A 27036-nucleotide genomic window follows, 5' to 3' on the forward strand; every position below is an offset into this window, starting at 1 on the left:
AACTTCAAACAAGGGTGATTGTGTCAAACTATAAACAGTTGAATACAATTCTGATAATGCGGAAAACTTACCCTCTTTTGAGCGATAAAACCATAACAACAAACGGCACTAAGAAAAGTCACAACAATCGTGAAAGAAGCCGATCTACAACAGCGAAAAAAAGATAACGAGAACCAAAACAAATATAACAGATAGTTATTGAACAATAACTAACAATATAAACAAACAGAAAAATCAACTGTGTCATTTTCTTTCTAACCAGATTTAGCTTTAAAGCCAAAGTCTAAAAGACTGAGTTTTCTTTTCTTGCCACCAGACTCCATGCTGAATTTGTACATCGGTTTCTGTTATAACGCTTCTGATTCGCTCTTTCGTTTTAGACCGACGAATCGTCAACGATGTTTTAATAAAAACCGCGCGGTGTGCAATATTTCTGTTAAAACACTTCTGATTAGCTCTTTCGTTTTAGACCAACGAATCGTCAACGATGTTTCATAAAAACGGTGCGGTGTGACACCACTAAATTTATTTCACTATCGGATAAAAAACAACCGATTTTTCGAGATTTTCAACCGATGATATGGATCGCCAATCGGTTAATAATGAAAACACTGATGCCCGATTTCCATTTTAAAAGCGAATTCTGGTTAATATTGACGATAAGAGTCCTAAAGAATGTCATACACGCTGTATTGTAACCGTTACGCTGTTTCAGTTCCTTCATTATTAAACAATTATTATATTGTACAGTCTTCGAATTAGCCTATAAGCCCGAAGCCCGAGTCGATTTTTTGGCCGGTCGGTCGATCATAAATGCATATAAAATAGCCCGACCGGTCGATTAAATTTTTGAGCGTAAAATTGTAAACATAGTGAAATAATTACATGAACACCGGTCAGTCACTTCGGGTTAAAGGCGTATCGGTCAATGGAAGTAGTCGGTACAACCGTACAAATCGTTAGCCAATAAACACGTCCGTGTTCCACTCTTACGGGACTCCGGAGATGGACGTAGTGTTACGATTGGTCCGTTTGTTCAAAGCGGACATCGACGTATGATGACTCATTAAAAAAAAATCCTTGCGTTAAAATCGCGCTCAAGATGGCGTTCAGCCAACTTCGATACCAGAGCGGGGCGTTACCAGGTAAAAAACGTAAGCAGCCGACCGACCCTGTATCTTCTAAAAGAGCTTACGAAGTCAAGAGAGTTCGAACATTTCAACAATCATGGCAATCAGGTAGAGAATGGCTGCAATACGATCCTGAAACGCAATTGATGCGGTGTCAATTATGCATCGAATTCTATGGACCCAGTAGCAATGACAATATATTTATAAAAGGCTCGTCGTATCTCCGCATTGATGGCATACAGCTACACGAAAATTCTCCGAATCATTTTAAAGCAGTTCAAGCCAAACAGGCAAAATCAACACCCAAGTCGTCTAGCACTGCAGCCAAAGCATTGAAGACCTTAAGACAGGCGGATTATGACAAACTTGTAAACAAGTTCAGAAATGCTCATGCTGTTTGCAAGAACAATTTAAGTTTTAAAACTTATGAGATGATATGCCAGCTCGATAAAATGAAGGGGTTGCCCACCAGTAGCCAGTATGAAAGTGACAAAGCTTGTGCTGAGTTTTGTACCTCCATATCCAGAACCACTCGCAATGACTCTTTATCAAGCATTAAAAGTGCAAATTGGTGTAGTCTCATGATTGATGGATCAACCGATTTCACTGGAGACGACATGGAATCCCTGTATGTGAGATCATCATCAAATGGTTATGTCCGAGACATTTTCCTCGACATTGGTTGCAGCGCATCAGCTTGTAGTGCAGACATTCATAGTCATGTACTACAAGTATTACAGGATCTGGAACTTACAGATGTCATGAAAGAAAAACTGGTTGGATTTTGCTCTGACGGGGCTGCAAATATGATGGGTAGGTCTTGTTTAAATGTATACGTAAAGGTTGAGGAGCTGTTATATAAGTTGATATTTTATCAGTATAAAGAAGTGAAACTCCAGCTGTGTCAGAGTATAGCACTTTTATCATTTACCATCTTTTGTCCTTTTAAATGGCAAATTGCTTAACAGCACGGCACAATGGGAAACAACACAAAATAAAACATCATTGAATAAAGCTGGGGCCACCGCCTAAACTGTGTCATTTTACAATCTTTTATTCCAACATGTATCACGATTACCCATCAATGTTAAAAAATCGTCCACATATTGTCATTCATTGTATTCAGGTATCCACAGCGGTGTATCCTCTCTCCTGAAGAAGGATTGGCCCCACCTTGTGGTGACACATTGCGTTGCTCACAGGTTAGAGCTGGCATTTAAGGATGCCATGAAAAAGTGTGCCCCCAAGAACTATGAGAAGCTCACTAGTCTTCTCATGGGCCTCTTCTATCTGTTTCGTCGAAGTCCAAAGCAGAAGAAAGGTACAATGCAATCAGATATAATATTGATTAATAATAAAATTGAGAATTTGTAATGTTATCTGCAAAAGAAAACCACCCTTTATTATGAACTGTTTTCATATTTTTTGCAAATTATTAAATGATTTATTTATAATCCAATTTTATTAAATTAATTTAACTTTCAAGGAATTATCATGAATGTCAAAATAAAAAAAATATATGTGTTCAATTGTTAGGTCTTGAAAGAGCTGCGGAGGCTCTTCACATGAAAATGCTTCTACCTACTAGAATTGGGGGAACACGGTGGTTGCCACACTTCGAGAAAGCTCTCAATATATTCTCGAGAGGGTATAAACTCTTCCTGTATCAACTGGAAAACGCATCACATCAGAATGCCAAGGCAGAAGGGTTAGCTAAGATGATGAGGGATGGAAACCTTATCCTGTACATGCTGTCACTAAAGGTAACTTGAAGGTTTTGCTTATTTTTTCTATAGTGAACTTCTAGCACTCAAACGTTTCTAACATATTTTTTTTTAACATTAATGATTAATGATTACATATATTTGCAAAACAATAAAAAAAAAAAATTAAAATTATTAACAAAACATTAAAATCAATCTTATCTTGTTTTGTTAATGATTTTAATGTCAGTGTTCTTTGTTAAAATTTTTATAATAAAAGTTTTAAATACATTTTCAGCGCGTCATCAGCAACTTGCAGAGCCTCTCCCTGTACCTACAGACAGACCTCATCAGCCTCGCAGATGCTGCTCGACGAGTGCAGTCCTCAAAGACTGCCATCTCACAGCTGTGTGAGAAGTTAGTATTTTTGTAGTATTGATATTTGTATTGTTGTATTATATAAACTCACAGGGAAATATTATCCAATTGTTAGCCAAATTTACTGAACACAATAATGTATTCAACAATAAGTGGGTTTTCATGAAGAACAAGTTGTAGCAAATTTGATTTTTCTTCGGCAGCATTTTCTAATTTGAAGCTTGTGGTTAATTTTGTGAATAGCAGAGTAAGTCCTTGCAATTTTTTGCTAAAAGCTGATTTAGGTAATGATATTATCAGAGAATCGCTAAACTTTCAGAGATGATAGCACTGTCTCTGATGTAAGCGCATCAGAAACCTACAAGCAAGAGAAGCTTGTATTCAGAGGTGTTAAGGCTAAGGCAGATCAGAGTTCTCTTATAAAAGAGATTGTTGAAAATCTAGAGGCTAGATTTCCAACATCAGATCTTGTATCTGCAACGATGGTTTCTTCATTTAAAAACTGGCCGGACCTTACATCGGATGAAATTAAAGGTTTAACAACGTTGAAAGTGTTTGCTGGTGTTTGAAGTTAATTTCATCAAGTTGACAATGAAAGGGACCTGTTCACCGATTTTGATTAAAAAAATAAAATTGTGTTACTTATTAAACCGAAACATTTGAGGTTGAACAGGCCCCTTCCCATGTTTTTGTTTAAAGTGTTGTGTTCATGTAAAATGACATTATATTTCAGTTACTACAGTTACTTTGATTATCAGTTTTTTCAGTACCTTATAGGGCTGCCAGTGGATTCCTTTTTAAAATTATATTGTTTTACATTTTTAATCTTAGAAGAATTTACCCTCAAACATAATGTTTAAAACGATTTTGTAAACTAGTATGACGAAGTTAGAATGCAACTATTACCGGTATTTTCAAAGATTTCAATGGTTCCATAATGCTTTTGACATTCAGAAATAATATAAATTGATATTTGTCAGTCATTCACTTAGATTAAATATGCGTTGAAATTTGATAAGTGATTAAACATGATTTTGTATTTCTTAATGTGTATCCAATTTAGATAGCACTTTCGGAGACAAAGAAGTTGAGACTCTCTACAGGCAGTTTGAAGATGTTGCATTTGGGAAATCTAGTGAGGGCATCGCCTTAGAAGATGTGTTGGACCAATGGGCAACACTGAGGACACTGATCTACCACAGGTTTGTAATCTAAACTTACATAATATTCATTTCTTGTGATTAAAGTATGCTTTGAAATCAATTTCGCACTGTCCGTCTGTCTGTCCTTCTGAAATTCCGTCACACTTTGCGTTTAGGTTTTGTGTTTAGGTTTCGAAAAATGTTGAAAAAGGGGGCATATGTAATCCTACGGTGACAAGCCTTGTTTTATTTATAGATATCCATTCCAAGACAGGCAGAAGCTGACTTGGGTCACTGTAATGGGCAGCATGGCGGATCAGCAACTATATGCAGTGTTCACACTGATTGACATTACTCTGGCCCTGCCCCCCACCTCTGTCAAGTGCGAGACATCATTCTCCGCCATGAAGCTCCTCAAGAACAAGCGAAGGGGCCGTCTCCGTGCTGGACGCCTCAACGATGTGATGATGGTGAAGCTCACGTCTCCATCCATCAATGAATTTGACCCAGACCTTGCGATCAAGCACTGGATGGTAATTTTAAAGCCTATGTTATTATAGTTTTTTATTAGAAAAAATTAAATTTCAATTGTTATCATAACCGTTTCCTCATCAATGATGCAGGAATTAGTTATACTGTTATATAATTATTCATGATTGATTTAAGAGTAATTTCTTATTTAGACTTCAACACCCAGTGGACAACCCCGCAGAATCAAGAGAGAAGCCCCAGGATCCCAAGGGGACTGTATCGTGGTGTCAGAAGAGGACGAAAAAGATGTTGCCAGCAACAAGGTTACAACCCCTTAAATATATATTTAACTATAACTCATGTATACATTCATTAATTAATTGAATGATTAATGATAGGCAACCACAATTTTTGACAATAAAATAACGCATTGTTTGGGAAAATGACTTTTTATTTAGACAGACATCATTCTACTAAAAACAATCTAGCAAACATAACATTGTATGTGACATTGTGTGTCTTTCCAGGTGCCAGAGAACTCAGAATATGAAGATGATGATGATGATGATGACGATGAAGATATGGAGATGTCGGCGGAGCATGCCTTTTCTGTTGTTTTGAAAAATGAATAATAAATGTTGTAAATGGGACAGGCATATGTTTTTACTCATTAGAAGTAGTTATTTCTGATTAGAAATGAATATTTTTGTTGTTCCTAGCGAAACATTTATGTTTACCTTTTCGGGCTATTGAAAATGTCTTCGGGCTATTAAAAATTCTATCTAATTAGCCCGAAGGGCTATTGGTCTAAAAAAGTTAGCGTGAAGACTGATTGTATACTGACTACACACTTAAATGTCATGTACAGTTCATAATCTTCTTCAACGACCAATAAACATCTTAATTTATATTTAGATTTTATGCAACATGTACACATCATTTTCTGGGAATCGAGAAAGTGAGTTTATTTTGTGAAAATAAACCAATATCTGTTTATTGAATTTGTCAAACTTTTTTATATATATATATATTAGCAATTCTTATGAAAATAAATATCGTTATTTTAAATGTTTTAAGCAATTTAAGTCTTTTTCTGAGAGCATATATGGGAATTAACTGTGTGAGCTACTTCAAAATGTTAACAGCCATACAATCATTGTTTTGACAGACGACGCGTGCTTATCTTAAGTTTGTTTCTGGTAATACACCGGATATTGGATGTTTGGGGCTTGATTGGATAATAAAACAAAAACGCAGTCGGCGGTTTTCAGTAGAACTTTTGTACAAACGGTTAACCAACTTAATCAACAGTGCACATGCTTATCTAACATTTAGGGATCATCTACACGGGCCCAAGCAACTTGCATGGACCATAATACACAGTCCGATAGTTACATTTAGTAGCACATGTGGTCAGAAACTAACAAGTTCGAGTAATAAAGCACAGAGATTATGATCTGAAAAATTGCATGGGGTCCGAAATGAAACAAAATGCCACCAAATCAAACGATTCACCGCCTAATTTTAAGTGTAACAAACTATGTTTGAAACATTTAAAATAACGATAATTCCGAACGCTCACAGCTTCCATTTTCAAAAGTATATGCTGTTCAACATTGCTCGAGAAATTGTTAAGACAAACGTTTACTAATGTTCCATTAAATTAATTTTACACGCTACTATTTTATTAAATAGATCTAGCAGCCCAAAGCATGGCGATTGGAGACGCGTACATTAACTGAAGCAATGTGTAAATTTAAATTTAGATGCACATTTAAGTCATTTTCTGAAAATCGGGATGAAGTGAAAGTATTTATTTTACAAATAAACCAACATTTGATTTTATTCAAATGGTCGACATTATTTATATTTGTGTCGTCTGTGTACTTTAGCAACTCTTAAGCAAATAGATATCTTTTATTTCGACGTTTAAAGCAAGTCTCATTTCCGATATTAAACTATGTAAATTTCTTCGGTATGGTTAATGACCTACACAATCATTGACAGATGACATCCGATGGTAATTGTATGAAGTATGCAGAGAAGCTGACGAAATGTTAAAACAATCGCGTAAAAGTAAAAATATCAGGTTATTATCTGTACCTGTTTCTTTCGGAGTGAATACTCGTTGTGGCTGCAGAGAAACTTCCAGAACAAAAGAATCTGTAGCTGCGAACTTTGTTGGTTTTGTGTGAGCCGTACTGTACAATTGTCATTTCAACAAATAAAGATATTGTTTGGAAATCAGGATTCGACATTCAACAAGTACGGTGTTTACTTTCATATTTGAATACATTTTTGCGATCCAATGTGATCTAAGTCTAGTAGTCACCGCGATTTGCGGTGTTTCGCAATGATTCTACAGCTGATCTTTATCGCCAGATGGTCGCAGTGAAATCACGGCGGAATCACCGTGAATCAACCACAGAGTGGATTCACAGCGATTTGCGGCGAATCACTGCGACTTGCCACGTTGGCCCAAACGCGGTGGTCGGTGATTTAGGCAAAAATCGCGGGGCGCGTAGTGTATATTATAAAGTGCTAATTTAATGTGTTCTTACAATGAAGACAATGTTAAGTTAATATCCTTCCACATTCATATTGAACTTGCAATAATCTATATAGATTCTTAAATATACCATTTAATTATAACCTCTTTAACAGTAAGAATTTAATTCAGTATTCTTTTAAATTAAATATCATATGGTGAAAACATTAACAAATATTTATAAAAAAAACGCTTTAGTGGTCTTGCTATGTCAATGATGTATTAAATAGAGTTAAAATAATGTATTTCATTTCTTTACCTTTCAACATCTTCATGATCTTGCACTTCAATGCTATTTCAGTAAACTGTAAAGCGTGACAAACATAATAAAGCAGAATATGCATATGAATCTGATTTTACACAGATCCACTAACATATAAATCATATCATGTTTGTCTCTTTCCATTTTCGAACGATAGTCTACTCATCTTAAATGCATTAACTTTGTGAGTAACGGTAGACTAACTCCAATTTCCCAACACTGATTTCCGTGATGCACATTCACTGTGAAGATTTGTAATAAATATTTGATGTTTTTATCTCAAAAGTTGTATTTTGCGTTAATTGACACACGCATTAAATTATTCCGTAATAACCATATGATATCCGTTGTTAATTTGAATGTTATTTATCATTTTCGCCGCTCATTGTAAATTTCTCGTCTGCTTGCCGCCATCTTTGGCTTGTGTAAAAACAGGCGTTTACAATCGGGATACATTGACTATCGTCGGTATCCTCTGCAATATAGAGAGAGATGTGGATAGCAACGTAAAATCGTATTCGGCTAAATTCGCAAAAAATACGTAAGTCAGTTGTTGTTCGGCGACGACTCGGCAACTCGATCGGCACTCGTTCGAAATTATTGCTAAATAACATTGTAATCTTATTTGCTTTATTGGGAAAATTTTGTCTTTTTTTGGGAAATTTTAATCAAATTTTTAGGAAAAAACGTCATCTTTTGCAATTGGGAAGCAGCCGAATATCGGCTGTAATTTCTGGCAAAAAAAATCCCTGAATGTGATTGTTTATATTTAGTCTATTAACTGTCATTCAATACATTAAAAACTGCTGCTATTTCTTACAATAAATACTTGCTTCACTGTTTACTTTGCATCCTCAGTATGATTAATGTGAAGTTTAACAGGTTTTTATAAAGAAATATTGTTATGAATACAAAAAGTTGTTTATTTTAATGTCTGTTTTTATGTTTGTCATTGTGTTATGCGCGCCATTCGCGTAGTCAAAATCAGTAAACAGAATTTTCCTCCCCTCTGACTTTGCCTCAATCACATCCCTGAATATTTACATTATAACTGAACAAGAATATCTGGATTTATTAAATGGGGGAGCGTTCTCATTATCTCCTCCATAGACACCAAGTACTGGTTCTTCCCAAGAAACGGACTCGATAATGTCCATATCTGCCTATAATGCTTGAAAGGTTGATTGACAGTATAAATAGATAGATAGTTCACTCGTGATGGAAAGTGTACGGCAAATCTACACTTCATGGTTATGACACATGAGTTCAATTTAATACATTGTACCTTGAAAAAAGTGGCTACAGTATGTCCTTCAATGTTACATTTTGATGAAGAACAGATCTTTTAAAAGTCACTATTAAAGTCAAATATACCACCTTGCCAAGACTATCAAAACAGATTTGTATTTTATCAATTATAAAAAACAATTAACCCTTTGCATGCTTGGAAATTTGTAGTCTGCTTAAATGGCGTCTGCTGAATTGCTACAATTTAATAGCATTTTCTTCGATTTTTTTTCAAAGAATACTATCAGAATAGCAAACAGTTTGGATCCTGATGAGACGCCACGTTCTGTGGCGTCTCATCTGGATCCAATTTGTTTGCAAAGGCCTTCAAAATTCGTTTCTCACACTGAAAGGGTTAATATAAAAAATAAATAAAATCATTACTTTTGGTCAGCCTGCTAATTGCAATGACAGGTTTGCCAAATAATGAATATATTGCATATATTAAAGACGGTATATACGATTTTTTATATGTGTTTAATTGTAATATATTGATAAAATATGTTACAATAACACAAAATAGGCAAGAAAAAATATACATTAAAGCCGAATTTCATAAAATGTAGCAAAGACAAATTAGCGCCATGAGCCGATAGTGACGTACATATTTTCCTACAATAACCGAAGCATTCGTCTTTGTATTAGGATCGGAGATAGTGTTCGTGTGTCGTATGAATAGATAACGTTGCAGGAATTCAAATAAACCGTTAAACTAAGTTTATATGCACATCGCACATGTATGGTATACATGGTGGCGAATTCGGCTGTACAGCCGTTTTCAATTTCAGATATCTGGCTTATTTCGCATTTTTCGACACATGTTCTTCATCACTTTTATTTTAATTTATATTGAAATATATATATAATAATTTTTTTACACATTTTATATAAATTCATAAATATTTGACAAAATCGTATATACCCGCTTAAAATTGTAAAATTTCTTAAATACTTTACATATGGTTTCCTGGCAGATGGAAGGTAGCAGTAATTCCTCCTCATCGCCATTAGGACATCAAATGCATTTTCTTTTATAATACTACGATCCTGTGGGGTTTGGTACTTTAAAATAGCATGTATGCATTTTAAGTCGCTCTCGACCAAAACATTCACTGGCATAGTTGGGTCACACTTAACCTTATCTGTGTCAATCATTGACTTAGACGCTTCAAGTGAAGCGAGTTCGTCGTGTTCGTTAACAACATGTTTGCGCACAACATCGCCAATTGTTTGGCCACTTGTGGCTTTGATAAATTGTTTTGTTGTTGTAGCATCCTGGTAAATAAGAAGTCCAAACCAGTATAAAGTCATCGTGGTCTCGCCACCATTTTGCATGTTTTCAGTAAAAATGATCGATGTTACAAAAGCGCTTATGATACATTTAAATGCGATATCGGTAAACGCTTTAAATAAATCACTTCTCTAAAACCCGACACTCGTTTTGTGTCTAAAACCTGGCTTTTGGCACCCGAAAAAAAAATCCGAGATTGAAATTATATAATTTTTATACGCCCGTATAAATACGGGACGTATTATGTGAAACCCCTTGGCGGCGGGCGGGCGGCGGGCGGGCGGCGGGCGGAAGGCATCACTTTGTCCGGACTCTAATTCAAATTGTATTCATCCGATCTTCACCAAACTTGGTCAGCAGTTGCATCTAGTTGATATCTAGGCCAAGTTCGAATATGGGTCATGCCGGGTCAAAAACTAGGTCATAGGGTCAATAAGTGCATTTTCAAAGGGGCCACTTTGTCCGGACTCTATTTCAAATTGTATTCATCCGATCTTCACCAAACTTGGTCAGCAGTTGCATCTAGTTGATATATAGGCCAAGTTCGAATATGGGTCATGCCGGGTCAAAAACTAGGTCATAGGGTCAATTAGTGCATTTTCAACGGCGCCACTTTGTCCGGACTCTAATTCAAATTGTATTCATCCGATCTTCACCAAACTTGGTCAGAAGTTGTATCTAGACAATATCTAGGTCAAGTTCGAATATGGGTCATGCTGGGTCAAAAACTAGGTCACATGGTCACTTAGTGCATTTCAAGCATTTAGCATGGTGTCCACTCTCTAATTGAAGTAGTTTTCATCCAATCTTCACCAAACTTGGTCAGAAGTTGTATCTAGACAGTATTTAGGTCAAGTTGGAATATGGGTCATTCCAGGTCAAAAACTAGGTCACAGGGTCACTTAAACCATTTCAAGCATTTAGCAAGTGCTCTCTAATTGAAGTAGTTTTCATCCGATCTTCACCAACTTTGGTCAGAAGTTGTGTCTAGACAATATCTACATGTAGGTCAAGTTCAAATATGGGTCTTGCCAGGTTAAAAACTAGGTCACGAGGTCCCGTAGTGCATTTCAAGCATTTAGCATGGTGTCTGCTCTCTAATTGAAGTAGTTTTCATCAGATCTTCACCAACTTTGGTCAGAAGTTGTGTCTAGATGATATGTAGGTCAAGTTCAAATATGGGTCATGGTAAAGTTATCAAGTTGTCCAAAGTCTTAAAACGGGCGTATCTTGTGACAGTTTGGCACTCTTGTTTTTTTTTTTTGGTTTCGTCAAAAATAAGAGTTGGCGGGTCCGAAAATCATTTTATTAAAAAACTCTGGCCTAAGTTTCGCGCAAAACATTACGTCAATTCGGCAACTTGTTTATGATCAAAAAGTAGCGCTATGAGATTCATGTTTTAATTTGAATACGATGTGGGTTCATCGGAAAATGAAAAAACGGTCACATGAACAAATCCAATCATAATGCAGCATTCATATGAATGTAACAGGAGTTGTAATTATTTAAAAATATTGGGAATAGACTTTAATAATAAGTCATGCCTGTTTTTTGTGGGGTGGGGGAGCATTAATGATCTTTTCTCGCTTGTTCAACGTTAACAATACTAGCTGTAAAAACAATATAAGCAACTAGAAATTTGTTCTTAGTACATGGATACCTCTACAATCCAATTTGTTTCACTACTACCTTAATGTTAAACAATTATTAACAAAAATATGGAGTTGTATGAGTTTACCTGATGATAAATTTGTTCCTGAATGTAATCAATCTATCCTATCAAAAATCCTTTTTGAGCTACGCTTCTCACAATTAACAAAATAAAATATTTTGCCTATAGGGCCATTACTCTCCTTATGTTAAACAAAATTTAACAAAAATATCAAGGTGCGGTATTTCACATGGTGTTTAATATTTTTTATAAAATTTCATCTCACTATCAGCTGTACTCTTTGAGTTTCTCACAACACAATTAAAAAAATTAATTTCTTTGCTAAAAAGGGGTCATAACTCTGGGCATGTTGAAAAGAAACATATCAAAATATGCAGGTGTGCAAAATATATCAACACAATGGTAATAATTTATGGAAAGTTTCAGTCGACACATATTTTAAAATGTAAGTTTTGTATAAATTATGTTGAAAAAAAACAGAACCAAAATATAGAGGTGGGCAAACTCACATGCCTGTTTACTGTTCTCGTAAACTTTTTAGGAATAGGTGTTATATAAGTTATATGTAACAGAAAAGTCACGAAGATGGAAGAACTAAGGGAAAAGGGCAAATCTATATACCTCCAGCCTTAGAAAAACGCTTTCATTTATTTTCCTTGTTTGTTTTTAGTTTACAATGTATACTTGTTTGAAGCATTACATAATATCACTGACTATTCCTTGGTATGTACATGTATTAATTGTTTATTTCAGCAAGTGCAGTAAAATGACCCCGATTTCGGAGCTGACCAACACGCAGCCCACAGACCTACAGGGACTGTCAGTGGAGCTGGAAACTGTCATGGGGGGAATCAAAAGCCTACAGATAAATCAGGAGGCCAGTGTTCAGTCATTGCAGAGAACATACAAGGAACATGGGGCAGTCATGATAGAACAATTGCATGGCAATTTAAGTACTAATATAGATAAGTGTTTTAATAGTTCTGTGGGTACATCGGGCAATAATTTAAAAGAAGAAATGTGTTGGAGTGTTCTTTCTATTTTGAATGAATTTGATAATATTACTGTGAAGGAACTAAATGATATAAAAGAGGAAGTTATAAGCATAAAAGGGTCAGTTACAAGTTCTATTTATAAATGCACCAGTCTTCACAATGACTTGTCACAATTCCATGAAATTGTTCAGAAAATTGGAGATAATAAGGAGCTCTGCCTTATAGCCAGCATAAAATGTAAGCATATAATACAGCAGGCACTGACTCTGCTGGGGAAGTCAGGCAAGGTGTTTAATGTCCAGAGTATTACTAAGCATAATGTGAGAATACCAAGTGATAAAGGTGTATGTTATATCAGAGGCATATGTGTTCTTCCCGATGGGCAGGTACTGGTTGTAGACTGGAATAATCAGAATGTCAAGCTGCTGAACCAGCAATACCAGGTGGTGAGTCACTGGGATGTGAATGCTCGGCCAGTTGACATTTGTTTGATCACACCCAGTGAGGTTGCAGTGGCTGTGAATACTAGCAAGATACATGAGGTCCAGTTTATCACTGTCAACCAGGGAAAGCTTGATCCTGGCAGGAAGTTTCAGTTACAACATACATGTAGAGGTATCGCCCACCATCAGGATGACCTATATATCTGCTCCCGTACTGCCCTGTACAAGTACACATTGAGTGGCAAACAGCTCTGCAGACTCTACCAAGATAGATCAGGTGATTACACAGGTAAGAATCATGGTGAATCCATCCTGATAACATTCCTATTATGTACAGGGATTTGCCATTGTGGGAAAAGGAGTCTAGTCAAATTGTGTTATTTTAAATCCATACAATGACAAATTTTATCAACTTAATGAACCGAATTGGGATTTATTTTTTTCAATCAACAAATATTGACCCATAAGGCCTTTATCTTTTTTTTTTAATCATATAAATTATAGTAACATGAGTAATGAAGTATTTTGACTGTCACTACATGGCATGTCTATAAATAGAAACTGTGTTCCTGGGAAAGAGACACTTTCTGACCTGTCTTAATTTTGTGGTTGTTTAATGATTGTACATGTACAATATGTTTACCTGTTGATTGAAGTGTGCAATTGTTTCAGTATGTGTAATTCTTTCCATCTGTGTAATTTTGCTCTAATTCATATCTTACTCACCAGTCGCATTTAAACTTGTCAAACGTTAACACAATAGCTCTGCTACTGAAGTTTATTGTCACACTTAACTATTAAATCATTGAAATGTATGCATATATTTTAGATGTGTAAAGGCCTCTTTATAGCAACATATGCGTAATACAATATCACTGCAGTATGTTTAATAAGATTATTTAACATTTACAGTAATTCAATATCTTGATGTTACTCTGTTTTGCAGTATCCAGTTGTGCTGTGAGTCCCACAGGGGACAGGCTGTACATCACCAGCTACAACCAGCACAAGCTCCTCACCCTGGCCAGGGATGGCACACTCCTGGCTACATTCACAGACCCAGCACTACATTGGCCAGCTGGTCTACATGTGACCCCTGCAGGCCAGGTGCTGCTCTGTGGATACTCGTCCGACACTGTACTACAGGTGGACAGAGAGGGGGAGAGTAAGCTGGCCACTCTGGCTACTCTGGAGGATGGAGTGATGTACCCAGTGTCAGTCTGCTACAGCAGCACCACTTCATCCATCATTGTCGGACAGTTGGGGGACAACATCCTGGTGTTCAAAGTGGTTTGTACATTATTTCAAAACCTTTTTAACACTCTAGAGGCCAAATTTATTGTCTGATCATCATGAAACTTGGTCAGAAGATTTGATCCCAATGATATCATGGACGAGTTTGAAAATGGTTCTAGTTGCCAGTAAAAACATGGCCGCCAGGGGGCGGGATATTTGTACTTATATAGCTACATATGGCTACAGTAAAACCTTTTTAACACTCGAGAGGCCTCATTTATTGTTCAATCGTCATGAAACTTAGTTCGAAGAGTTGTCCCAACAATATCTAGGATGAGTTTAGAAATGGCTCCTGTTGGTTGAAAAACATGGCCGCCAGGGGGTGGGGAATTGTTCCTTATATGGTGATAGTAAAATTTTTTAACACTCTAAAAGTCACATTTATTTTCTAATCTTCATGAAACTTGGTCAGAACAGTTGTTTTAATGATATCTTGAATGAGATTGAAATGATTCCGGTCAGTTAAAAAACATGGCCAACATGGGGACATTTTTCCTTATATGGCTATAGTAAATCCGTGTTAACACTAAAGAGGCCACTTCATCATGGAACTTGGTCAGAAGATTTTTCCTGATATCTTGGAATAGCTTGAAAATGATTTAAGTTGCTTAAAAAACAAGTCCCCCAGGAGGCGGGGCATTTTTTCATAATAAGGCTTATATGGCTATAGTAAAACCTTGTTAACACTCTAGAGGCCACATTTATAGTCTGATCTTCATGAAACTTGGTTAGAAGATTTACCCCAACTATATCTTCGACAAGTTCGAAAATGGTTCTGGTTGGTTAAAAAAAAATTCCACCAGGGCTTTTTAACACTCCAAAAGTCACATTCATTGTCCAATCTTCATGAAACTATCAGAACATTCTGAAAAGAAAAAAAATGTTTAAATTTTCTTAATAAGATTTGTTATGTCCCTGGTAGGGTGGCATTTAGCAGTGGGACATTCTGGACGTCATTCCCTTTGTCGGTCGGTCCGTCCGTCCGGCATTCCATATCTGGAGTTTTTAGCTATTATCATCACCTGAGCGTTGGGGTCTGCGTCTGTGTACGGTTAAGTTTTGTGTTTAGGTCCACTTTTTAGCTCACCTGATTGCTCAGGTGAGCTTTTGTGACCGTTCTTTGTCCGTCGTATGTCCGTCCGTCCGGTAAACATTTGCTCGTAAACACACTAGAGGCCACATTTCTTGCCCCATCTTCATAAAACTTGGTCAGAAGCTTTGTCTTAATGAAATCTAAGCTGAGTTCGAAACTGGGTTGTGCTGGGTCAAAAACTAGGTCACTAGGTCAAAAAAAAGAAAAACCTAGTAAACACTGTAGAAGTCACATTTCAAGCCATGTAACTTTGTCAAAATGTTTGTCTTAATGATATCTTGGTTGAGTTTAAAAGTGGTTCCGATCCATTGAAAAACGCGGCTGCCAGTGGGCGGGGCAGTTTTCCTTATTTGGCTATAGACAAACCTTGTAAACACTCTAGAAGTCACTTTTTTTGCCGAATCATCATGAAAGTTGGTCAAAACATTGGTTCAATTGATGTCTCGGACGAGTTTTAAAATGGTCGAGATCAGGGAAAAACATGGCCGCCAGTGGGCGGGGCACTTTTCTCTATATGTATATAGTGGCAGTTTTCCCTATTTGGCGATAGAGAACCCTGTAAACACTCTAGAAGTCACAATTTTTGCCCAATCATCATGAAAGTTGGTCAAAACATTGGTTTTATTGATATCTCGGACTAGTTTGAAAATGGTAGCAGGGCTTAACACTAAGGCACGTCCGAACGATATTCACTGCCTGTACCTAGGTCCGGGCTAGCCAATGTCCCAGTAACATGCCCGACCGGTCGTGTGTATTTTGGGCGGGATTATGTGTTCTATATCAATAAACTGCGTTTAAAATAAGCTTTTGAAAGATGCAAAAAATTTAATACAGTATGATCAGATGACAATAAAATCCCAGATTGAAGTCGGAGACTACAAACAGATCATAACTCGAAATAGATTTGGAACCCCCTGATTGCAATCAAAAAGAGACAGACAATTCAGAAAATCCCCGCCGGTTTTCCTGGTAAAACACGTCAGTACCTATTTTTAAACGGAATTCCAATTGATACGGTTTTGATTGGTTTCCTCGAAGTGACGTGTTTTTCTTCATAAAATACGTTTTAAAATAAAAGCTGGGATCGCCAAGGATTGTCGGGGATAGATGAAGGTATAAAACTCGACATTAACACAATGTTAATATAAAATTATTATTTATTTATTTAAATAATTTTAATTTGTTTGATCGATTAGAAGTGTTTTGACAATCTTTTTTACGCAATTCAATTAGCAAAACTAATATTAATGGTTGATCCCGGCTTTTAGTAGAGAGTTAACCTTGTACAATTGTTACGACAACCGTATAACGTTCTTTGTTATTTTGCAACACCTAAGATTCGCTTACCGTATGTTGTCAGACGGCAACCGCGGTTATCTATGTAAAAAGGTTTTAACGTTCATGTCGTTGTTTAAGTTTGGCTTTACGGGTGGGTATGGGGGTTCCTAGGATAAGAAAAGAAAAGGGAAGTAGGAAAGTAAGAGAAAGTATGAGGAACAAGAAATATCTTTTAAAAAAATAAACGGCGTTGATAGTTCAATGAATGAGATCAATGATAGCGAATGTCTTTTTCTGTGCAGTTCTTAGCTGCATCACAGGCAGTAAGGGATGTTACGCGGAGTTTTCGCGGCTTATTTTACATTATTACATATTGCTGGTCATAAACCTTTAGATAGAAAACAGAAAACCAAAAGAAGAATGGAAGTTAAATTAAAACATATGAGTCAACCGGCCACACGCGAAGTATCCGTATTTATAGGCGCGTTCTTCGAACAAACCTGTTTTAGTGGTTTGTCGGACATTGCTATATGATTTGATTATTAACAGTTTCGAGAATCGTCGCGCTCATGCTTAATACAATAGTCAATATGGTGGAATAATTATTGTTAAATTAATCTAAAATAATATTTATCATTGTATTGTTGAAAACACATTAATAATCTATTATTGACATATCATAATTATATTGCTGAATATCTTCATTTACCATATTTCTGGTCTAAAGAAAATTCCAGGTCACCTAGTTCACGGATAGAGTCTTTATTATATAACGATTATTTTACTGGCTGCGAACTCCGGTGATGAACTGTATATAAACTCTGACTTTCACACACTGGCCGCGAATTGACCCGAAACCTCTCGGGTTAATGCAATGCATTAAAGTGAGGCCTCGCTTCCACTGCTCTTTATACTTTTACATGTTAACATGTTGACATGAATATGGAAGTAAGTACTAAATATGAGAACATAGCCTTTAGTATAAAACGCTTTTGCGCTGGTAATTCTCTGAAAATAAAAGGTGCACGCACAAACTGTATTTATGTCGAAAATTGATTGTAAAACTGTTCTATCTATTGAGCCTTTTCATTAGAGATAAAATTGTTTCATGCAGTAAAACAGTGTTACAAAGACGCGGATATGTTTCCAATGTTCTGGTGTTATACTCGAATCAGCCAATGGAATAAATGAAGTGTATTCATTCGTACCTAGCCGCGGGAAATTTTATTTGAATATTATTGGACACTTACAAAGGTCAGGTCAGGTGAAAAGCTGGCTTAATACAGCTTACGCCGAAAAAAAACAAGGAAATTTCTCCCGAAATGGCGTGAAGATTACAAATAGATGTCTTAAGTAGATGAATATTGAATTCATAAGCATCAGTGAGGCAAGCTAATAAGAATGATTGAATCATAATTGCGCATCTCCACGCACAAGAAAAAACAAATTAAATGATAAATATAAAGGTTTTGATAATACTTTGGTCGGGTCACATGAAAGATTGGTCAGGGCTAGTAGGTTCTGCATTTACTAGCCCGACTGGGCTAGTTGAAAAAAGTTAGTGTTAAGCCCTGCGGTCCGGATTGGTGAAAAAACATGGCCGCCTATTAATTTTCAGGTCACTAGGTCAAAGGTCAAGGTCACGATGACCTGAACTAGTAAAATGGTTTCTGGATGATAACTCAAGAATGCTTATGCCTAGGTTCATGAAACTTCATAGGTATATTGATCATGACTCGCAGATGACCCCTATTGATTATCAGGTCACTAGGTCAAAGGTCAAGGTCACATTGCCAAAAAAACGTATTCACACAATGGCTGTCAAGGTCACATCGACTCAACTTAGAAAAATTGTTTCCGGATGATAACTCAAGAATGCTTATGCCTAGGATCAGGAAACTTCATAGGTGCATTGGTCATGACTTGCAGATGAAATAATGATGAAACTTGACCAGGATGTTTGTCTGGACAATATCTAGGTCAAGTTTGACATTTGGTAAAGATTGAATGAACCGACTCCTCTCAGGTGAGCGTACTAGGGCCATCTTGGCCCTCTTGTCTAATAAAGTATCTAAGCTATTGCATTCAAACTTGGTACACTTTCATACTATCTTGTGGGGAATTGGAAGGCAAAGATAACTCTGGCTGGCATTTTGACAGAATTATGTGCCCTTTTCATACTTTGAAAATTGAAAATTTGGTTTTGTGTTTAGGTCCACTTAATTCCTAAAGTATTAAAGCTATTGCTTTCATACTTGCAACACTTACTATCAGAAGGGGACTGTGCAGACAAAGTTATGTAACTGACTGGTATTTTGACAGAAATATGGTCCCTTTATACTTAGAAAATGGAAAATTTCGTTAAGTTTGGTGTTTTGGACCACTTTACTCCTAAGTATCATAGCTATTGCTTTCAGACTTGGAACACTGGCTAACTATCATAAGAGGACTGTACAGGACAAGTTGCATAACTTTGATTGGCATTTTGCACGAATTATGGCCCTTTTTTAGCTCATCTATTTTTTGAAAAAAAATTATGAGCTATTGTCATCACCTTGGCATGGGCGTCGGCATCCGGTTAAGTTTTGCGTTTAGGTTCACTTTTCTCATAAAGTATCAATGCTATTGCATTCAAACTTGGTACACTTACTTACTATCATTAGGGGACTGGGCAGGCAAAGTAAGATTATTTTGTCTTGCATTTTGACATAATTATGTGCCCTTTTTATACTTAGAAAACTGAAAATTTTGCTTAAGTTTTGTGTTTAGGTCCATTTTATTCCTTAAGTATCAAATCCATTGCTTTCATACTTGCAACACTTACTAACTATCATAAGGGGACTGTGCAGGCATAGTTATGTAACTCTGATTGGCATTTTATCAGAATTATGGGCCCTTTTTATACTTAGAAAATTGAAAATTTGGTTTAGTTTTGTGTTTAGGTCCACTTTTTTCCTAAAGTATCAAAGCCATTGCTTTCATACTTGCAACACTTACTAACTATTGTAAGGGGACTGTGTAGGCAAAGTTATGTAACTCTTACTGGCATTTTGATGGAATTATGGGCCCTTTATACTTGAAAATGTTGTTAAGTTTTGTGTTTTGGTCCACTTTACCCCTAAAGTATCATAGATATTGCTTTCGTACTTGGAACACTCGCAAACTATCATAAGGGGACAGTAAAGGACATGTTGCATAACTCTGGTTGTCATTTTTACGGAATTATGGCCCTTTTTTGACTTAGTAACTTTGAATATATGGTTACATTTTGTGTTAAGATTCACTTTACTTCTAAAGTATCAAGGCTTTTGCTTTTAAACTTTAAATACTTTCATGCTATCAAGAGGGTACTGTACCTGGCAAGTTGAATTTTACCTTGACCTTTGAATGACCTTGACTCTCAAGGTCAAATAACTTCTTTATTTATGATTAGATTCGATTGATACTTTGACAAAACAACTCTTACCTGACATACCACAATTGACTCCGTCCAAACCATCCCCCCTCCCCGAATCTCCCCCTCAATCCCCCCCATTATTTTTTTTTTAATTAAAGATCATCTAATAAATGACCACCACACTCTCACACTTTACACCCCCCCTCCCCACCCCCACCCCAAAAAAATAATTTTTATGCCCCCGGTAGGGTGGCATATAGCAGTTGAACTGTCTGTCAGTCAGTCTGTCTGTCAGTCCAAAAAAACTTTAACATTGGCCATAACTTTTTCACTTTTTAAGATAGCAACTTGATATTTGGCATACATGTGTATCTCATTGAGCTGCACATTTTGAGTGGTGGAAGGTCAAGGTCATCCTTCAAGGTCAAATGTCAAATTAATGGTGTCTGTCCGTCCGAAAACTTTAACATTGGCCATAACTTTTTCAATATTGAAGATAGCAACTTGATATTTGGCATGCATGTGTATCTCATGGAGCTGAACATTTTGAGTGGTAAAAGGTGAAGGTGAAGGTCATCCTTCAAGGTCAAACATCAAATTTATGGTGTCTGTCCGTTCAAAAACTTTAACATTGGCCATAACTTTTTTAATATTGAAGATAGCAACTTGATATTTGGCATGCATGTGTATGTCATGAAGCTGCACATTTTGAGTGGTTGAAGTTCAAGGTCATCCTTCAAGGTAAAAAACAAAAACAAATTCAAAGCGGCATTCTCATGAAGCTGCACATTTTGAGTGGTGGAAGTTCAAGGTCATCCTTCAAGGTCAAAGGTCAAAAATCAAATAAAACATTTCAAAGCGGCATTATCATAAAGCTGCACATTTTGAGTGGTGGAAGTTCAAGGTGAAGGTCATTCTTCAAGGTCAAGGTCATCCTTCATGGTCAAAGGTAAAAAAAATCAAAGCGGCGTTATCATGAAGCTGCACATTTTGAGTGGTGTAGGTTCAAGGTCAAGGTCATCCTTCAAGGTCAAGGTCATCCTTCAAGGTCAAATGTCAAACAAAATATTAAAAAATCAAAGCGGTGTTATCATGAAGCTGCACATTTTAAGTGGTGAAAGTTCAAGGTCAAGGTTATCCTTCAAGGTAAAAAAAAAAAATTTAAAATTCAAAGCGACGTTCTCATGAAGCTGCACATTTTCAGTGGTGAAAGGTCAAGGTCATTATTCAAGGTCAAGGTCATCCTTCAAGGTCGAAGGGCAATTTTTTTTGTTTTAAATTCAAAGTGGCGTTCTCATGAAGCTGCACATTTTGAGTGGTGGAAGTTCTAGGTCAAGGTCATTCTTCAAGGTCAAGGTCATTCTTTAAGGTCAAAGGTAAAAAATTAATAATTTCAAAGCGGCATTCTCATGAAGCTGCACATTTTGAGTGGTGGAAGTTCAAGGTCATCCTTCAAGGTCAAAGATCAAAAAAATAATATTTCAAAGCGGCCTTCTCATAAAGCTGCACATTTTGAGTGGTGAAAGTTGAAGGTCAAGGTCATCCTTCGGTGAAAGGAAAAAAAAAAAAAATAATAATATCAAAGCGGCGCAATAGGGGGCATTGTGTTTCTGATAAACACATCTCTTGTTTTTTTCAAACATGGTTAAACGACACAAATATTTATTTTTATTATTTTATTTTTGAAATACCGTCCAACCATCCCACCAAAGAATCCCCCCCCCCCCACCCCAATTTTTTTATATATTTTTTTTGCATTTTTGGAAGATAATGTAATAAATGACCACACCCCCACACTATACACCCCTCTCCACTCCACCCCTTCATCCTTTGTGATTGAAATTGAGATAGGTCCCTACACCTTTAAAAAGGAAAATAGACGAGTGGTGCTCTTGTTTTTACTTTTTATGGCCCTTTTTTTACTTAGTAACTTTGAATATTTGGTTAAATTTTGTGTTTGGATCCACTTTACTTCATAAGTATCAAGGCTTTTGCTTTCAAACTTCAAATACTTTCATACTATCATGAGGGTACTTACTGTACCTGGTAAGCTGAATTTGACCTTGACCTTTGAATGACCTTGACTCTTAAGGTCAAATTATTAAATTTTGCTAAAATTGCCATAACTTCTTTGCTTATTAACAAATTTGAGTCATACTATTAACAAAACAACACTTACCTAACATTCCACAATAGACTCCATCCAAACCATCCCCCACACCCTAGCCCAGAATCCCCCGCCCCCCCCCCCCCCAAAAAAAAAAAAATTGTTTCGTTATTTTTCTTATTTTTGAAAGATTATCATTCTAATAAATGACCACACCCTCACACCTCTCAACCCTCACCCCGACCTCTCCCCCCCCATTTTTTTTAAACATGGTTAAAAAAACAAATATTTATTTTTATTATTTTATTTTTGAAAGACCGTCCAACCATCCGAACCCAAGAATCCCCCTAAACACATTTTTTTTTCTTATTTTTGGAAGAGAATGTAATTAATGACCACACCCACACACTATACACCCCTCACCACCCCCACCCCTCCCTTGTTTTTATGCCCGGGGGTATATTGTTTTTGGCCTGTCTGTCATTGTGTGTGTCTGTCCCAAAACAGGGTTCGACATTTACTTGTTTTACAGCAAGACCATCGGACCAGCTCCTCTTAAAATGTACTAGCCCGAACCTGATGTCTACTAGACCATAAATGACATAGCAAATGAACACAATTGTGTCATGTAACTGTTTAATCAGAATTTATCAGTAAATAATCAGTGAACACCAGATTTTTTTATGCATAGAGTAAAACAATAAAATAACACTTTTTATGCCCCTATTTCGAAGAAAAGGGGGTATATAGTCTACGCACTGTCCGTCGGTCGGTCGGTCGGTCAGTCGGTCGGTCGGTTGGTCACACTTCGTGTCCGCTCTCTAATTCAAATAGTTTTCAGCCGATCTTTACCAAACTTGGTCAGAAGTTGTATCCAGACAATATCTAGGTCAAGTTCGAATATGGGTCATGCCGGGTCAAAAACTAGGTCACGGGGTCACTTAGTGCATTTCAAGGATTTAGCATGGTGTCCGCTCTCTAATTGAAGTAGTTTTCATCTGATCTTTACTAAACTTGGTCAGAAGTTATATCAAGACAATATCTAGGTCAAGTTTGAATATGGGTCATGCCGGGTCAAAAACTAGGTCACTTAGTGCATTTCAAGGATTTAGCATGGTGTCCACTCTCTAATTGAAGTAGTTTTCGTCTGATCTTTACTAAACTTGGTAAGAAGTTTATTAAGACAATATCTAGGTCAAGTTCGAATATGGGTCATGCCAGGTCAAAAACTAGGTCATGGGGTCACTTAGTGCATTTCAAGGATTAAGCATGTTGTCCGCTTTCTAGTTTATGTGGCTTTCTGATTTATTTTGATATTCTAAGCAGTTTTTATGCCCCCGAAGGAGGGCATATAGTGATCGGACTGTCCATTCGTCTGTCCGTCCGTCTGTCTGTCACATTTTGCGTTTAGATATCGAAAAATGCTTATAACTTCTATGTTGCTTCAGATAGCAATTTCATATTTGGCATGCATGTGTATATGGACAAGGCCTTTCCATACGCACACACATTTTGACCCCTGTGACCTTGACCTTCAACTTAGGGTCCGCGTTTAGGTTCGAAATCTGCGTTTAGAATTTGAAAAAAGCTAATAACTTCTACCAAGCGTTTACACAGTAATACTTTTATGTAGTGACAAAGTTACAGTTGGGAGCATCCGTGTCCTGTGGACACATTTCTTGTTTTGCTTTTCTTCGTCAAATTCAAGCCATGGGAACTGATTGATTTTCCATCTAGGATAAAATTGACGTTTTTGTGTTTCTTCATATTTATGTTTCGTGTCAGTTAAGCGTTGGATTCTATTTTATTAACTGATTTGTCTGACAAAAATCTGAACTTGAACAAAGCCATTCTTTAAATTACATTGTCTTGCCTGCTACGCAAAAATGTTAACATTGACGATACAGATTTTCGATAGGAGTCGTAAAATCATGCTCTACAATTTTACGACACTGCAGAAAATCATTAATATTCATGACAACTTGACCAATTGAAACAAGCAATTTCTGCTTGAAGCTCTCCTTTGTGTCTAAAAATAGCGATGAATCATGTTAATGCTCCGCGTTTATTTAAGTATACTAGTTTTGTTTTAATGTAAATAACGGATACAAGAGTAATTTTACACATTAAAAGTAAAGGTTTTCACAGCAGTTATTTATAGTTATATGAATCAGTATAGATTTTTTTTATTTATGTATGACCAGTCGGACAAGCTAGCCCACAGTTTTACTAGCCTGACCACCGATCTTACTAGACAATGTCTGTCGGACGTGCCTTAGTGTCGAACTCTCAAAACGTTAACATTGGTCATAACTTTTGCAATATTGAAGATAGCAACTTGATATTTAGCGTGCATGTGTATCTCATGGAGCTCCACATTTTGAGTTGTGCAAGGTCAAGGTCATCCTACAAGGTCAAAGGTCAAATATATGGCTTCAAAGCGCAGTAGGGGGCATTGTGTTACACAAACACAGCTCTTTTTGATTGAAGTATTGAGATAAGACCCTTCACCATTAAAAAGAGAAACAAAGATGAGCGGGCTGCATCCCCTTGGGGATCATCATCATACTCTTGTTTTTAGCTCGACTATTATTTATGAAATATATATAGTGGAGCTATCCTACTCACGTCGGCGTTAGCGTGAGCATGCAAATGTTAAAGTTTGCGTACCACCCCAAATATTTCTTATGTCCCTTGACATATTGCTTTCATATTATGCATACTTCTTTACTAACATGACCCCAACCTATAAACAAGAGGAGAGAACTGTATCAAGCATTTCGTAGGAATTATGGACCTTTTTTTTCCTTGTAACTTTGAATATTTGGTTAAAATTTGTATTTAGATCCACTTAACTTCTTAAGTATTAAGGCTATTGCTTTCAAACTTCAAAAACTTTCTTACTATCATGATGTTTCTGTACCTGGTAAGTTGAATTTGAACTTGACCTTTGAATGACCTGGACTCTTAAGGTCAAATTAATAAATTTTGCTTAAATTGCCATAACTTCTTTATTTAAAATCAGACTTGATTCATACTTTGACAAAACAACACTTACCTGACATACCACAATGGACTCCACCCAAACTATCCCCCCCCCCCCCCTAAAACAAATAAAAAATAAATAAAATATTTTTCTTAATTTTTGAAAGATTATCTATTAAATGACCACACAACCAAATTATACCCCCCTCTCCATGATGGCTTATGTTATATTGTCAAACACTCGAATAGTCGAGCGCGCTGTCCTCTGACAGCTCTTGTTTTCTAAACGCTGTCAGATATTTACCTGACTTTGTGTGTGTGAGTCTACCTACATTACTTACAGATCAAGTTCGTGTTTCTTTCTGGTCCATTGAATTGTGGCGAAGTTGTGGGCTTTAGACTAAGAAATGTTTTCTTTAAGACCTGTTTTCCATACTTTTTTCCCAAATGCTTGCATATATTTACCTGATTTTTGGTTCGTGAGTCTACCTACCAGTATATTACTTACAGATCAAGATTGTGTTACTTTCCAGTCCATCGATTTTTGAGGAAGTTACGGGCCACGGACTTACTCTTTTCCAGATTATTTTTCCAAAAAAGCTTCAAGATACTGGCCTTATTTTGGTGTGTGAGTTTACATGACTTAATGATCAAATTTGAGTGTTCCGGTCCATTGATTTTTGATGAAGTTGAGGACCTTGGACTTAACAATTTTCTCTAAAATGACACTTTTCAGAGGGCATTGTGTTTCACAAACACAGCTCTTCTTTTTTTTACATATGTGTACAGCCCATTCTCTTTACATCAGCCAGTCGATGGAAGTGGTCAAAGGCTGTTGTAGGCAGATTACCACTTTTTACATGGTTGGTCAGCTGATAGTGTTATACCCCCAAATAAACAAACACACTTTACTTTGTACACAAACATCACACATCATTCAAACAACCACAAACTCAGCACATCGCATCTTAAATAAATAAAATATGTTTAAATATACATTAACTACTGCCTCAGATTTTGTTCTTCATGCATAAGGCTCCTCTTGCTTCATCAAGACTTAGATGTGTGCATCACTGTTGTATTTTTCAGATTAAAATAGAATTGGCAGACTGGAATAATATATTACCCGCGCAATATTTTTTTTCATTTTTTATGCAAATAACATGAAATTTCTTTAGCTTATCTGTTCCATGAGGTTGATCCCAGATTATATCATTTTCAAGATAAAGAATGCGTTGTAATTATTGTTTCGGTTTGTTTTGCCAAGTGGTCGTGAGTCTTAACTAAAAGAATAATTTTTGTTTACATTAATTATTTCTTTTCTGATTATGTATCTGGAGTTTTAATGTACCTTTATATTTTAATTTATCACATGATGCTACATCTATGTAGTATCACCAGTAGTAATATTGTTATCTTAAACATGTGTAATGAAGTTAATTTTTGTTTGACTCACCAAAAACATGACACTATTTTTCTGACAGGACATTGCAAGTTCAAGTTCTGTTTGACAATGTAAACAACTTGATGGTTTAATTGTGATTTTAACATAAATATA

The 27036-nt window shown here is 36.4% G+C and overlaps 2 protein-coding genes across 3 annotated transcripts in view; both read left to right on the forward strand.

Annotated features, from left to right (window-relative positions):
• The window catches only part of LOC127853483 (uncharacterized), a 67094-nt gene that overhangs the window by 21358 nt on the left and 18700 nt on the right, over window positions 1-27036 (forward strand). Inside the window, exons 2-3 of the mRNA XM_052388433.1 lie at window positions 12638-13611; window positions 14269-14612. Coding sequence (XP_052244393.1) covers window positions 12638-13611; window positions 14269-14612 — 1318 coding nt within the window. The remainder of the gene's footprint in view (window positions 1-12637; window positions 13612-14268; window positions 14613-27036) is intronic.
• On the forward strand, window positions 960-5474 carry LOC127874599 (zinc finger protein 862-like). Of its 2 annotated transcripts, XM_052418996.1 has the most exons (9): window positions 960-1943; window positions 2257-2451; window positions 2667-2893; window positions 3132-3250; window positions 3531-3745; window positions 4275-4413; window positions 4610-4886; window positions 5037-5147; window positions 5352-5474. In XM_052418996.1, the coding sequence occupies exons 1-9, from the start codon at window positions 1103-1105 to the stop codon at window positions 5454-5456; spliced, it is 2229 nt and encodes a 742-aa protein (XP_052274956.1). In that variant the 5' UTR covers window positions 960-1102; the 3' UTR covers window positions 5457-5474. The 2 variants fall into 2 exon arrangements, with proteins under 2 accessions (XP_052274956.1, XP_052274966.1); XM_052419006.1 differs by lacking the exon at window positions 3531-3745 and having other exon boundaries at window positions 3132-3243.

This window comes from Dreissena polymorpha, chromosome 1 (assembly GCF_020536995.1).
Source record: "Dreissena polymorpha isolate Duluth1 chromosome 1, UMN_Dpol_1.0, whole genome shotgun sequence".
Classification (NCBI taxonomy): domain Eukaryota; kingdom Metazoa; phylum Mollusca; class Bivalvia; order Myida; family Dreissenidae; genus Dreissena; species Dreissena polymorpha.

Bases quoted from the DNA above. Each gene is read 5' to 3' on its own strand.
- LOC127874599 (XM_052418996.1), top strand. From the start codon at position 1,103: ATGGCGTTCAGCCAACTTCGATACCAGAGCGGGGCGTTACCAGGTAAA. The intron at 2,894-3,131 runs GTAACTTGAAGG...ATACATTTTCAG, and splicing joins TGTACATGCTGTCACTAAAG to CGCGTCATCAGCAACTTGCA. The intron at 4,414-4,609 runs GTTTGTAATCTA...TTTTATTTATAG, and splicing joins AGGACACTGATCTACCACAG to ATATCCATTCCAAGACAGGC.